At 45.3% G+C, this 14,278-nt stretch overlaps 1 protein-coding gene across 1 annotated transcript in view; it reads right to left on the minus strand.

Moving 5' to 3' along the window:
- Window positions 1–10,217: 10,217 nt before the first annotated feature.
- The window catches only part of Tmem182 (transmembrane protein 182), a 40,271-nt gene continuing 36,210 nt past the window's right edge, over window positions 10,218–14,278 (minus strand). Inside the window, exon 5 of the mRNA XM_041656103.1 lies at window positions 10,218–12,308. Coding sequence (XP_041512037.1) covers window positions 12,088–12,308 — 221 coding nt within the window. The 3' untranslated portion in view covers window positions 10,218–12,087. The remainder of the gene's footprint in view (window positions 12,309–14,278) is intronic.

The following is a 14,278-nucleotide window of genomic DNA, read 5'->3' on the forward strand; positions in this document are numbered from 1 at the left end:
ATAATAAAAAGTTTACCTTCTTCCTGAGCCATTCTTGGAGGAAGGGGGGGGGGTCACTGAATAGCTTTCTAAAAACAATTACTGTCCTATTTAGACTAGATTTTCCAAGGTGAAAATGTGGTTATTTTCCTTTCAATGTGACAGCCTGGGCTTATTGTTATGCAAGAGCTGCCTCCCTGCATCTGATGGTTTAAAGTTTAACACTGACCCCAGCTGTCCCTCAAATGATATCATAAACACGGCTTGCAATGCTTCCAGCTTCTTCTGGCGTTTCATAAAGGGCTGGACTTGAACACAGTTGATATGGTACTGCCTTCGGCTTTGGCATCCTTGATGCAGAACCACTACCTCCTCTTGTTCCTTCTACTCATCTTCTTCCTCCTCCTCTTCCTTCTCCTCCTCCTCCTTCTCTGCCACCTCCTCCCCTCCTCTTTCCTCTTTCATTTCTCTAATGAAGTGTCATCTTCCAAGGGCCTCCCCACAATGACAGGACACTTTTGTCATCTCACCTTGTCCAGCTGGATGGGACCTTCCTTAAGCAGAATTGTCAAATCACAGGCAAGTCCATGTCTATGTGTGATTTCAACAGAATAGGCCAAAGAAACCAAAATCAAGAGTCTTTTCAGGGTATAGACCTTGGGAGAACTCTGAGCGAGTCTTTGAGATTGACAGTTCTTTCTGACCTTGTGCCTCATTGCTGGCATAAGTTTGGTTTGTGGGCAATGTGGGAACAGAGCTGAAGGCACAGGCAAAAAAAATGCATTGAAATGTGTGACTGTTTCATCAGCCTAGATGTCCCTCTGTTGCCATCACGAGGGACAGGACTATGATGACAGGAAATGTATCAAAGCACCTCAGCCATTTTTGTTACTGTGGCTTATGTATGCCTGTTTAGGGTGATGCACACTGAACCCAAGTCTGTGTACTCTACCCATGAGCCTCGCCTCATCCCTAGTAGCTCTCAGCTCTGTCTAGAGCATCTTTTTGGCATACACAACTACCCTTTATAGCGTACTTCGGAAAACATAGGACCAGTCCTATGGAAAAGCAGCATTGTGTCAAGGACTAGCCCCAGCTCTTCTTGGATGAATGCATCATGTTTGAAATTGGTCATGCTGGAAACTTCTGTGGCCCAAAGGTACCAAGAAGTACTGGGCACCCTTCATTGTTCTTTACACAGCTGCATGAAAACCGTGCATGGGTTGAATGAATCCTGTCTCTACATGGAAATTTTGTCAGCTGGATGAAGCCCAGCATGTGCTTTACCCAAAGCCCCTGTGTTGTTAGCAAAGCTTACTTCCTAAGTTAGCTCACAAATCCAACATGGGCTCTGGTGCCGTGGCCTTGACCACAGCTATATAGGAATGCTTAATACCCATATACAGAAAACTACCCCTGTGATTTCACACACTTCTGAATGCTAAGGTGTGACTTCATTGAGTAAAAATGGCCCACAGCATGAAATGCTTGTCCCAAATTGATTGATTATTAAGTCTAGGGATTATGGTATTGAGAGTAATAGGTAAAGGTTTAGGTGAAACCAGCGACATGGATAAGGCATCTCCGGGACCATGACGAGGAATGAGAGAATGATTGAAGGCAAATCTGCCTCAAGACAGATAAGCCTTTAGTCAGAACAGAGCGAATCCCGAGTTTCTGGCTCACCTTGGTGATACACAGCAGCACTGCGAGCATCCGTGCTTACCTTCAGCATCTCTGCTCCTGAAGTTAACGGCCTCGGAGCTTCATCCCTCTCTGTTCTCGTCTGACTCTAGGAGCTGTCAAGAAGGGAGGCACCCTACATGCGGTTGTATGGGGACAAATGCCACGCATTAAAATTGGAGTCCCACAAAAACACAAGAGAGAGGAAGTGACCAAGCTGCCGCTGCTGCCTGGAACCTGGAAGTGGGTCTCATAAAGACACCCACAGAACTCGGGACCACCCCCTGGTGTTCACAGGCCTCTTCTGTGCTGTTGCTGGGTGGCTTACTAACCCCTATGTTCTAAGCTCTGCCTGTCCAGGCACGCCCTGCATCTTTTTCTGCTTCTACCGTGCCTACTGTGGGTGTATCTTTCAGGATTCTGCAGTTAGCTCAACCACCTTTGGATACGTCCCCAGTTTATACCGGTGCCAGGGAAGGAGATGAAGAAGGGACGCTGCCAAGAGACGGAAAGAACTTGCCTGTGTAGCTCATCTTTATTCTCATTGTTCTTGGATCAGGAACCCTGGTGCAATTAGTGTACTGGCTATGCAGCCTTTGGGTGGGAGGAGGTGGAGGGCAAGGAGGGATGTGTGTTCCTCAGGAAATGTATCTACCAGCTCTGTGATGTTATCAGTATATTTCCCCAAGAAGGACATTTGAACCAAGTTCTGTGAGGATATCAGTACTCCATCGGCCCTCCAGAAAGAGCAATGAGGACTGCCTGCTCAGAGCCCCAGCTGCTCCTCATCTCTGCTTTCTCCTTGTGGGCGGGAGGGGGTGGGGTTGGGTGATTTGCTTGCCAGGGCCCTTAAAAGGACAGGTCAGCCAGGAGCAATGGCAAGGGCCTGTGTGGTTTGGGGGCCTTTGGGACGTCTCTGAGTTAGTGCATGCCTGGCACAGATTTTTGTTGGGCCCAGGGGGGTTGTGCTAAGATGGGGGCAGACCACCAAAGTCTAATAATCTAGAAGCAAGCTTTATTCCAGAAACCAGATTCCAGGAAAAAATTTAAAAAAAAAAATCTCCATGGGCACAAAAAGCTTACCAGCCCAAGACCAAGACAGCTAATAAAACCAACAAGGGGTTAGGGGAGCTTCCCAGATTCCACTCCTAGTTGAGGAGCTGCCGGTGGCCAGAAGGCTGCTGAAGGAGTGAAAGTCACTTTCTTTTGGGAATGTGATAAATGGGAGGCTGTCCAAGTCCCAAAGAATGACTCCTGTGCCCATGTGCATAAGAACAACACAGATTAGATTCAGTGTTTCAAAATCAAAGACTTTTGTAGCCCAGGCTGGCCTGGAAATCACTGAACCTCCGAAGAGCTGGGCTTACAGGCAAGTGCCCTCCTGTCTTTCTTAGGCATTCTGTGGCATCCCACCATAATGTGTGATAATGAAGGCGAGGTTCAAATCCATTCTTCTTTACTCAACACTAGCTCCTACTTTCCAATCTCCCATCTGCTTCTTAAGCAGGGGCAATTGTGGTTTCTTTTCAAGAAATAATCTTCCAACATCAATGAGTCCATCGGCCTTTGGGAAGAAATGGGGGACAGGGAGAAATGCAAAGCTTGGCGTTGAGGAAGCACAGAAACTCAGCCTAAAGGGTTGGGAAGCTGGGGAAACTTTTGAAGTCATTTGAGAATGCCCTGTCTCCTCTTGGCAGGGCATTACATTCTATTTAGCATTTCTTCTCCTTCGCTGTGATTTGTAAATTCTTAAGCAAATGCAGAGGGAGGGAAAGCTAATTTCCCAATAATACATCAGAATGGCAGCCGACAGACAGACTTCCCCTGTGATGTGAACAAGGTGCTCTTCCCAAAAGAAGTCCTGCATAAAGAAAGACGGCGATCACAGAGACTGTGCCTTTAATTTCAGAGACCAGGACCCAGCGCGATGCTTTCTGTTGAGATCAGCCATGTGCCAGCCGCAACACAGGTAACTGGCACAGCCAGAGTAAGCTGCACCGTGTTTTAAGTCATGCCATGTCTGGTGACCGACTATGAGTGGCAAATAAAGGACAAGCTTCAAAGTGAAGCCACATAACAGGGGGCGAGGGCTGCTGATGGATTGTAGAGTTACTTGTCATTATCCCGGTGTTTCCCCTTTATTCAAGTGGATCCCCCATTTTTAATAGCTGTGATCCCATTTGGAATTCTGTCTCACAAGTCTATCCAAATACATATCTTGGGTGATTCCTCTTCTTTTGAGGTCTATTTTTACAGGGCAGATATCATATGATTATAGTCACCCAGTCTTGAAGTTTAGTGGGTCCTCCTCTGTTTCCCAGACAATCTGAGTCAGGAGAGGCCATGGCATACACAGATGTTCCCACAATAATGGTGGGAATGAGGGACAGAGGATGTTCCGGGAAAAGATGTAGCTGAAAAGTAAGAACCAGATCTGCAGTTACAGACACATGGTCATTTAAAGCGACACCTCACTGGAGCTTTGAGTAGCATTGCTTGGAAGACTGCGGGGCAGCTCAGTGCCTTGCTTGAGCATGGGCTGTCCCTGGGCGGTCCCAACGGAAAAGCCATTCTTCTCTTAATGCCATTGCTTCTAGCGAATATTGCTACAGGCAAGGCCTGCTTTCTAAGTAACTGGGTTTCTATATCGTCTCACAGTAGATGTGGTTCAGGTGGCTTTAGATCCCCTCCTGTCTCATATTAATGATTCAGTTGGTCATTGGTCATGCCGCACAGATGGACTGAGATGGCTCACTACCCTGTACCACCCAGTGTTTCACATCACAATGCTGAATCGCCATGAGTCAGGGATTTAAGAGGAACTCACTCTGTGCAACTTTGCTTTTCATTCATGCAACTAATCTAATGTAACCCCGAGAAGCCTTTCTTTCACTTAAAATGTCCAAAGCCGTCTCCTTTCGCAATTACAGAGAACACATAGAAAAAGCATGTCCTGCAAACACCTAGAAACTTACCACCTATCCTTCCCTCTCCCTATCCCCCCCCATGTGGCTTTGAGAAGTTACACACCTTTTCTGTTTCCTCTCTCCAAGAAAAGAGCCAAAGTAATCAATGTCGCAGCCACCAACACACTGCTCACAATCTGATTGATAGTCATTTTTAACCATGTTTTAACTTTCATTCTGTGGAGATTTAGAAAGCATTTTTATGCCCACGCCTGTCTAACTCACGGTCTCCTCGGGCACAGCCCGTTGTTTCCTTTGTCGTGCACAGGTACAGCAGCAATGTGACTGAAAACATGAGCTCTCCAAGGACAAGGCTAAACTCAGGGCAGCCAGAATGTGCTCAGGAGTATGGCTTGGTCATGGTTGGAAAGCGTTAAGTACTCTTTGAAATATATTTAATGACACAAAATGTTAAAGCTAGAGTATCGAGTGAAAAGTAGAACTGGGACTGGAGATCTGGCTCAGCAGGTAAGATCACTGGCTGCTCTTCCAGAAGACCCAGGTGCTATTCCTAGCACCCAAAATGTGTCTCACAATCAACTGCAACTCCAGTCCCAGGGTATATGATGCCTTCATTTGGTTATCAGGCACACATGTGGTACACAGACAGATACATGAGAAAGATAGCCTTACATGAAAAAAATACATAATGCATACAACATACACACGTAAAACACACAAATATGGCTGGAGAGATGACTCAGAGGTTAAGAGCCCTGGTTGCTCTTCCAGAGGTCCTGAGTTCAATTCCGAGTAACCACATGGTAGCTCACAGCCATCTATAATGAGATCTGGTGCTCTCTTCTGGCCTGCAGGCATATGTGCAGGCAGAACATTGTATATATAATAAAATAAATGAAGCTTTAAAAACCCTAAAATATTTTTTAAAAACACACATACACATAACACACATAACATAAAAGCATGCACAAAATACTTAACACACACACAAGTCTACAAAACTTACTCTGCAAAACCTCCTGGTTGCCTATTAGAACTGCTCCTGGCTCCTAGCGGCAGAGGACGGTGTCATTTGTCACTGCTTTCCTGTTCCTTTTCACTGACTATCTATGAATATGGATTACTTTTGTAAAGCAAAACAGCTTGGAGAATTAAAAGATTTGATTAACATTTTTCTCCTATGTCCTATTGTGTGGATTAGGCAGTCACCTTGGAAACTATATTTGAGAGAGCTTTAGATATTGAAATATGGGCATTAAAGTCGAATGTTTCATGATGAAAACAACACCGTAATAAAGCAATCGAGCAAACACATTCACGCAGGGTATCCAGCTACCTGTGGACTGGGAAGTGTTAGAAACTGTAACTGCTGGAGACTTGTCACTGTTAGAGACTGCAACACGACAGAGTACAGCCCCCAGTGGCCATATGGGCAGTCACAAAGAGAGCAGAAAAGCAGCCTTCCCCCTGTACTGCCTCCTAGGTATAGATGGGGTGAAGGCAAGACTTGGAGGTGTCTCCTGCATGTGTGAGGCCCTGGTTCACCCCAGCACGGCTCCAAATGAGTAAGACATGGATTAAGATATATCAGAAGTTCTGCGAATCCAACTTAAGTCCATATTTTAAATCCTCCTTCATATTTTTTTTACCTTATCACCCCCTTTAAATAAGCTGTGTTTTCTCTTATGTCTCGAGTATTTTCCTAGATCACAAATGGGCCACTTGCATATCACAGAATTCCAGGCACAGGCTCTCCCTAGTACTTGCAGTGCTGCAGCAAGTCTTTCAATTGTTCTCTTGCTTTTCTTTTCATTTTTCCTTTTCATTTTGAGAGCTTTCATTAGGGGCTCTCCAGGTGACCCAGGCTGACCTCGACCTCTCACCCCAGCCCCATGAGATTTACAGGTATGTCTTCAGATTGTCCTCAGTAGGAAGCTGAGACCTCTCATAACACCAGTGGGAGCCACTGTGATCTGTTTAGATGCAAGCGAAACTCCAAACTTCAGAAGTAAAGTCACAATTTCTTCTTAAACGCTTCTAGAGAAAAGCAAGTCAAGGAGCATTTAACTTCCTAAGGAAGATGGAATGTTTTAGGCACTGCAGCATTTGAATACTGAATCTTCTGTGACACTTTCTAATTACTTTTCTATAGCCCTTGTATGAATCCTATATACTTGGGTGCTGGGAAACCTCGGCTGAACCAGGTTGGGCATGGTCTTGGGTATCAAAAAGGTATGCACTGGCTTGCTCTCTCTCCTTTCTCTCTCTCTCTCCTTTCTCTCTCTCTCTCCTTTCTCTCCTTTCTCTCCTCTCTCTCTCTCTCTCTCTCTCTCTCTCTCTCTCTCCCCCTCTCTCTCTCCCTCTCTCTCTCCCTCTCTCCCCTCTTGTCTTGATTCAGTTTCCGTTACCCATTTGTGCAGAGGACTGTGATCTGTGAGTCCCCCATAAATAAAGAATCCCTTATTATACTCAACTCTGCATTAATGTGGGATTACTTTATTCACGTTCTCCCACATCTGCCGACCAACGTGGGTACTGCCTGCACCTACCCTGACTGGCTCATCGCTTCCCACTGCTGCCTCCCATCTGCAGCGCTGCTGCAACCTCTCCAGCCACCAGGGATTTTTTCACACCGCAATCCCTGCAGTGTCATATCCGCAGGCTGTGCACAGGCCCTGTTGGTGGCTCAGGACTCATGGCAAACTCTGGGTTTCTTGATATTCTGGCCACCAAAAAACTTTGTCTCTCTGTGTGTACGTTCTCCCACACTTGGGTTTATCCAAATCCACACATATTTATCCATACACATAAAGCCATACATACACACCCAAATATGAATAGGTTGCAGATATATGTATATGTGTGTATACACTCACATGCATACAAATTAACCCAACTTTATAGTTAACCCTTTCTAAGATGTTTACAAATACTTTTCCTTTAGAAAACCTTTCCTAGTCTTTTTGTAAAGTGAGACACTGTATTAATATTTTTTATTGTCCCTCTATAGGTCACACTAACATACACGGCAAGTACACGATTCTTGGTATGTTATTCTTTCTAAGATGCTCAGTTTAAATACCTATGTGTTTAGGAAGTTTTAATGCCAAGACAACCTGAGGCATTGGCGTAGTGTTTCAACATTTGCAGCCTCGGTTGAGAATTAATGGAATAAGAAATTCAAAGCGAGGGAGAAAAAAAAGGAAGGGAAGGAAGGGGAGAGAGGGAGGAAGGGAGGAGCTGTCAGGTAAGGAGAGACTGTCACATGCTCACTGATTTAAGTCACAATAACTGCTGGATGCAGGGATGCAGAAGAGTAATATGGCCTCTATGTGTCCGCTCTTCTCTTATCCTAGTGAGTCGCCCTCTGTCATGAGCAACATAATGCCGGGATCAATGCAGGCTGACGCATTCCACCTGCCTGCTCTCTGGAGCCAATTTGGTCTGCTTGTCACATGGGTGAAGCAGGAGACCAGTCATCTTCCCATTTAACCAGGAAGATGCAGCCATTCTAGCCAGTGACTTATAAAGACACTTCCTAAATACATCATAGAACTATAGTTAAATGTTGCATAACTCAATTTTTCTATATAAAAACTAAATTATATAATTGACAGAAACAGATGGAAGTAGTAAATCTATTAGGTTCTATGCACAGGTGTAATGTTTTTCAAAATTCATCCCCCCAAAGCCTTCTGAAAAACTCAAGATTGGAATTCGAGTCCCAGACACGGTTTTATCACCTTCAGTCATGCCGTCCAAAAGGCAGGTGGTCAGACAATGAGGTCACAGAACCCAGCTGGCTTAGCAGAGCCACGGGAGAAAGAAACGGGAGGCCAGCGCGTTCCGCTGTGTTTTCAGAATTTCTCTGGTATTTGCCACCATGCATGCCCCAAAGGGAAAGTAATGCTGAAGAAGGACCCAGGGCTCTGGCTTCTGTCAACCAGTGCAGTAACTTCTAATCCCTTTCGGCAGTATCTAGGGATTGATCAGGATTTGGAACACTCTGGGCAAGACCTCTAGCACTAAGCTATATCCCAGCCCTCCTTTTCCTTGTTATCTAAAGCAGGATATTGCTATGGTGCCCAGACTGGTGGTGTAAGCAGGCCTTGAACACTGAGATCCATCTGCCTCTGCTCTGAGAAGCTGGGATGACAGAGGGTAACACTGCTCTTGTCTATGGATACCCTTGACTACAAGTTTTCCTCTCTATCCCCTTTCTCCTGCCAACTGGTTTAAAGGAGTCATTGCTTAGTGTACCTGTGCATTATAATACGGAAGACACAAACTATTTCTCTGCCATCCCTGACTTTGAACATGGAAGACAGCATCTTCCCAAGGTCTTTCAGGAATTGCCCTCCATATTTGATCATCCGTGAAGCGTCTCCACAGATTCCATTCCTCCAACAGTTAAGGAAAATTCAGTTTTCTATCCAGCTCTGTTAGTGAGCCTCCCATTCCCACTGAGGCCCACCAAAAGCAAACTGGGGAGGGGGGTGACTTTGCTCTTTACTATGGCTCCCAACACTACTGGTGTTTTCTCACGATTTCCCTCACCTGCAGGCTCTGGTTCGGCTATCGATCAGCTATCTGAGTTTGCCTCTGGCTTTCTAAGTTCCTTTACAAGTCAAGCTTGGTAACTTTCGTGATAATACAAACCAAAGAATGACTAGTTGGATATCATCATCAGTTGAGTGATACTAATAAGGTGGCATCTGGAGATGATGGCATCACTGTAACCCTGCAAAGCCAGCCCAGCTCACACACACTGACTGCACCCATCCCTATCATCACAACACTCTTTGCCTGTGTCTGAGTCTCTCTGCCTCCCCTCTTCTCTAGGTCTCTGTCTCTTTGTCTCTGTCTGCCCTCTCCCTCCCCCACTCCCCCCACACATACACACCTGTGCATTTTAATGGTAATTGGCAATGGCGCTATTTTCTCTACTGGATTCTTTCGCACGTGAATTGAACCTTCAAACTCAGCACGGTATTTACAGATTCGTGGGGAAAATGACCACGGAGAGCACACCAGATAGTGCCTGATTTTAGACAGCTTTACCGAAGCAGAACGCCACCCTTCAGTTGCATAGGTGGCTTCAATTCACGTGTGATCTGCCACTGATGGACCTCAGCTCACTGAGAAGGTCCAACAAACAGGGCCATCATAGCTGTCAGAAACTGCAAGCCATTCCTCACTGCCCTCCTGACTCTTTTCACCCAAGTCACTCAAGAGGCATCTGATTTGTTAAATGGAAAAGCCAGTACAAAAATCAACACTCTTAAGAAATTTTAACCTTTCCCTTGACTGCTTCCAAAATGAGCTAGTGTACCCCAAACAGAAACAGACACAGCATGGGCAATCTGAATACAGTGCCCCCAGGAAGCAGGGAAGCTGTTACACGCGTTTCCATATCAAGCCAGGAAACACCACTCACCCGCATCCCGTCCACTTCTTACGTAGTTGAAAATGGTACTCCGCATCGGGGCGAGTGTCACGATACAGCTCAGAAGGACTTCTGCTGGGTGGATCTGTAGGAACTGTCAGACCCATCAGCTCTTTGGCCAATTGCCTTATGATAAACACACAGTAGCCACATAAGTGAATTAGGAAAGAAGGGCAACCATCTGAAGTTTATAAATATTCAAACTTTTACTAGAAACAGCTTGCATGTGAAATTTAAATGGCATACAGTCCGGAAAAAGGTTCCCTTCCAAAGTTCTACAAAAAAGAATTGTATGTTCAGATGACACAAATGAACCAGATACATCTAAGCATCGTCTGGAAAACGTAATCCCATGCCATGGCTTAATATCACGGGCAATATGCATAACAGAACTCAGAATTATTTTTCTGATAACCAAGCCAAAGAAAGCAAGGAAGTAAATGGAGCGATATCAAAAGGAAACAGAAGATGACGAAGGAAAGTAGCCCAGAAGTGCACTGATGCCCTTGAAGTGACTTGCAAGACATGCTAGACCCCTGGAGCTTCTATTTCAGGCAAGTCTGGTCACTAACCGCCCTCATGGGTAAATAGATACCTCAGGCTCCCGCTACTCCTCCAGTTCTCCCTCTGTGTATAAAGCCGGCTGAGGAGAAGGTTGAGGCAGCATCACTACTGTACCTACAACAGGCCAGAAGAGCTAACCCCTCCTTCCTAGAGCACCTTCCCGGTGGTCATCCCCCTGCCTCAGTGTTGTGTTTCCTTCTTGCTACAATTGCAGAAGGCATCGCTGGGTCCCCAGCAAATTTCAGGTGCTGTGTATTTCTCTGTTCATCACTAATACCAAATCCCTCCTTGATGGAAACTTCCAGAATGCAAGTTCCAGCCAAAGGAAGCCACTCAGATGGGGTTGATTTCAATCAACAACTCTGGCAAATGAACCTCTTTGATATGCGAAATGTCTGTGCTAGTGTATAATAAAGAATCATATTTCCCCACAAAACCCTTTTCTTGCAGGAGGTTAGGGGAATCTGGGTCTGCGAGTGTTAATGCATACTCTGCAAAGGAGAAATGGAGGGACAATATGGGAACCAAATGATCGGAAGAACTGGATCCTGTAAAATGTCGGGGAAAGTTAATATGCCATGGTCTTCATAAAGTCAGGCTATTATAATCCTCACAAGGAAGTATCTGGAAGCTTTATGGCTGGGGAATATTAAGAGCACGTCCCCTCAATAAATTTAAACGTGCTGAACATCTTAGCAATTTAAGTTTTAAATGGGAATTTTAAAATATCAAATAGAATGATGTGCTCAGAGGAGGCACGTGGCTTTTACAGATTTCAAACCATATTACAGTCCCGGGTTAGCCCCCTGTAACTTCCACACTTCCAATCTACACTGGATACACTCTGCCCCAGGGATCTGCTGCTTTCTAACAGTGTGAGCTTTCTGTAGGCATGCATAATTAAAAAAGAAAACTCAGATGACGCAGGTGGTGATAAACTCGAATAAGTACATTTGGTACCACAGTTGTGGCCCATTTGAACTCAGGCTCCGAGAGCAAGAACAACAGCTAGCTATTTTTAGATAATGAATCACTTGCTCACAGAAGTCAGTGGATGTGTATGTGTCTGCTCCCGGGCATGTAGGTGGAGAAGAAACGGAAGCAGTCATCTAACATTTGTGTTCCAGTCTTAATTATTCTCCTTATTAAAAAATAAAGCAGCAGAGATGTGAATGCCAAGGAGACGGTCAAGCTAAGCTTGGCTTGCTGTGGACGATCGCATTTGCACCCTGCCCTTACTCCACACTCTACAATGGGCCCACCCCCTACCTGTTCCCTAGGGAACTAATTCCTCACCAGCACAGACAGCTGTGGGTTCTGGAGAAGTCCAAGGACTTCCTCATGAAGGGAAATCACAAGTAAAATGATTCATCAAGAAATAAAAACTCTCTGTGTACATCAACTGATTTTATGCTGATTACCATCACCAGCACAGAAGGGGAAGAGGGAACGGGAGGTACGGTGCTCTGAACGCCGGACTGGCTCAACTTAGTGATGCAGCTGAATGTGCCGCCCGACGACGAGAAACAGTAACCCGGCTAGCAGAGAAAAAAGGATGCCGGCCGGGGCCAGAAAAAACGACCAGCCGTACAGAACCGAGGGCGTGAATTCCCAGCAGTCTTTCATTTTCATGGCTTTGTAACTTTCCATGTCAGCCACCGCCTGGACCCAGATGACATACAGCATCACCACCAGGGAGAACAGGACACCTGAGGAAGAGAGAAGACCATTCAACTTCCTGGAGGGACCACCCCCGCAAATTGCCCTAAAGTATTCACTTGTTTAAGGGTGAACGCCTCAACTCTGAGCTGAATCAGGCATCATCTGAGCCACTCCCTATGAGCTGAAGCAGCAGCTCTCAATGGGTCCCAACCCCTTTGGGGGGCATCCGACGACCCTTTCACAGGGGTTGCCTAAGACCATTGGAAAGCACAGACATTTACATTATGATTTATTGCAGTAGCAAAATTACAGTTATGAAGTAGCAACATATGGCTGCGGGTCAGCATAGCATGAGGAACTGTATAAAAGTGCCACCGTGACAGGAAGGTTGAGAACCACTGCAGACCTTCATATTTTAAAGTATTCTGTGGACCACTGTATTAGCATAAGAGACAACAGCCACGGTTGGTATGCATTTATTAAGTGCTTACTGTTTGCCAGGCACTATGCTGAGTCTGTGGACATTTGTATTTGACATTTAGATACTTTATAAAGTATATAAAGCTTGGAAGCAAGCACTGTAACCCATTATTACTTCTTTCAATGCATGCAGTGGGTCAGTGGGAATAGTACCAGGGCAGTAAGTGTACGGACACAACTAATGGTGTTCAGCCCAGGCTTTTCAACTTCTTGCTACACCATGGAAACCCAGCTAACTCTATAGAGCTGCAACCAACATGGCCACAGAAACAAAAGCTATATGCGTACCAAGCAAAGACAGTCACCACCGCTTGAATGTGCAAAATGCGCAAGGACAAATGTATGTGCAATTTTTTCAGTCTTTATGTTTATTTTATGCACATTGGCATTCTGACTGCATGTATAGCTTGAGAAGGCCAGAAGAGGGTGTTTAATCCCCTAGGACTGGAGTTACAAGTAAGTATGAGCTACCATGTGGGTTGTGAAAATCAGGAGAATAACCAGTGCTCTTAACCAGAGAGACATCTCTCCAGCATCCCCCCCCGTTCCATTCATTACATTATATATATTTGATTACATTATATATCCACTAAAGACATCCTCTCTCTCTCTCTCTCTCTCTCTCTCTCTCTCTCTCTCTCTCACACACACATACACACACACACACACACACACACACACGATGGACTCATTGTCTTGAAAGAACAAGGAAAGAATGTTGTTGACAAAATAGTCCGAGAAAGAGCCAGGCGGTGGTGGCCCATGCCTTTAATCTCAGATGAAGCTGTTACTATAACTACCAGGCAAAAGCACATCAATGGCTTCTGATGACATCAATAGCTTTTGATGACATCGCTGGTTTCTGATACGCTAGCCAGTAACTTGCTCCACACAAACTGTACACCCTGAAGGATTTGGACCAGTCCTAGAACTTGGGGGCATTGGCTGTTGTCCAAAAGGTCAAATCAAGCATGACAGTTACAGTTATGGTTATTGACTTAGTGGATGGAATGAACAATTAGCATTGCCTGAAGTCACTGAAACAGAAAGTGCTTAGTTTGGCTCACAGTTTCAGAGGTTTTCCCTTGTGGCATCTGTGACTTTGGGGCCTTGAACAAGGAAAAACATCACAGTGGAAGCACTTGGCTGAGGACACTGTTTATTTGAGAAGGGCGAAGAAGCACAGAGAGAGGAAAAGGCCAGGGTCCCGATGTCTCTTCAACAGCATGTCACTACGACCTAGCTTTCTTCCACGAGGCCCTGTCTCCCAAAGGTCTACCACTGACAGGAGAGCAGTAGGCTGGTGGCTAACCCTTAAATCACTTTATTTGGAGAAAACTCCAGATACAAATGGTGATAAGTATAAGATGTTCGTGTTTTGACTGCTACATATCTGAAAGCTAACTGCATTTCTACTACTAAGGGCAGAAGTAACAGCATACTGATAGAAGAGAGAAGCTTTTAAGAGCCCAGCTATACAACACACTTAGCACATTCATTGTTGGCTTACAACACTGAGGGTGATGTACCACTACCA

The sequence above is a fragment of the Microtus oregoni genome, unplaced genomic scaffold (genome assembly GCF_018167655.1).
Source record: "Microtus oregoni isolate MIOR12 unplaced genomic scaffold, Mior012 000007F_ref0000211, whole genome shotgun sequence".
NCBI lineage: Eukaryota > Metazoa > Chordata > Mammalia > Rodentia > Cricetidae > Microtus > Microtus oregoni.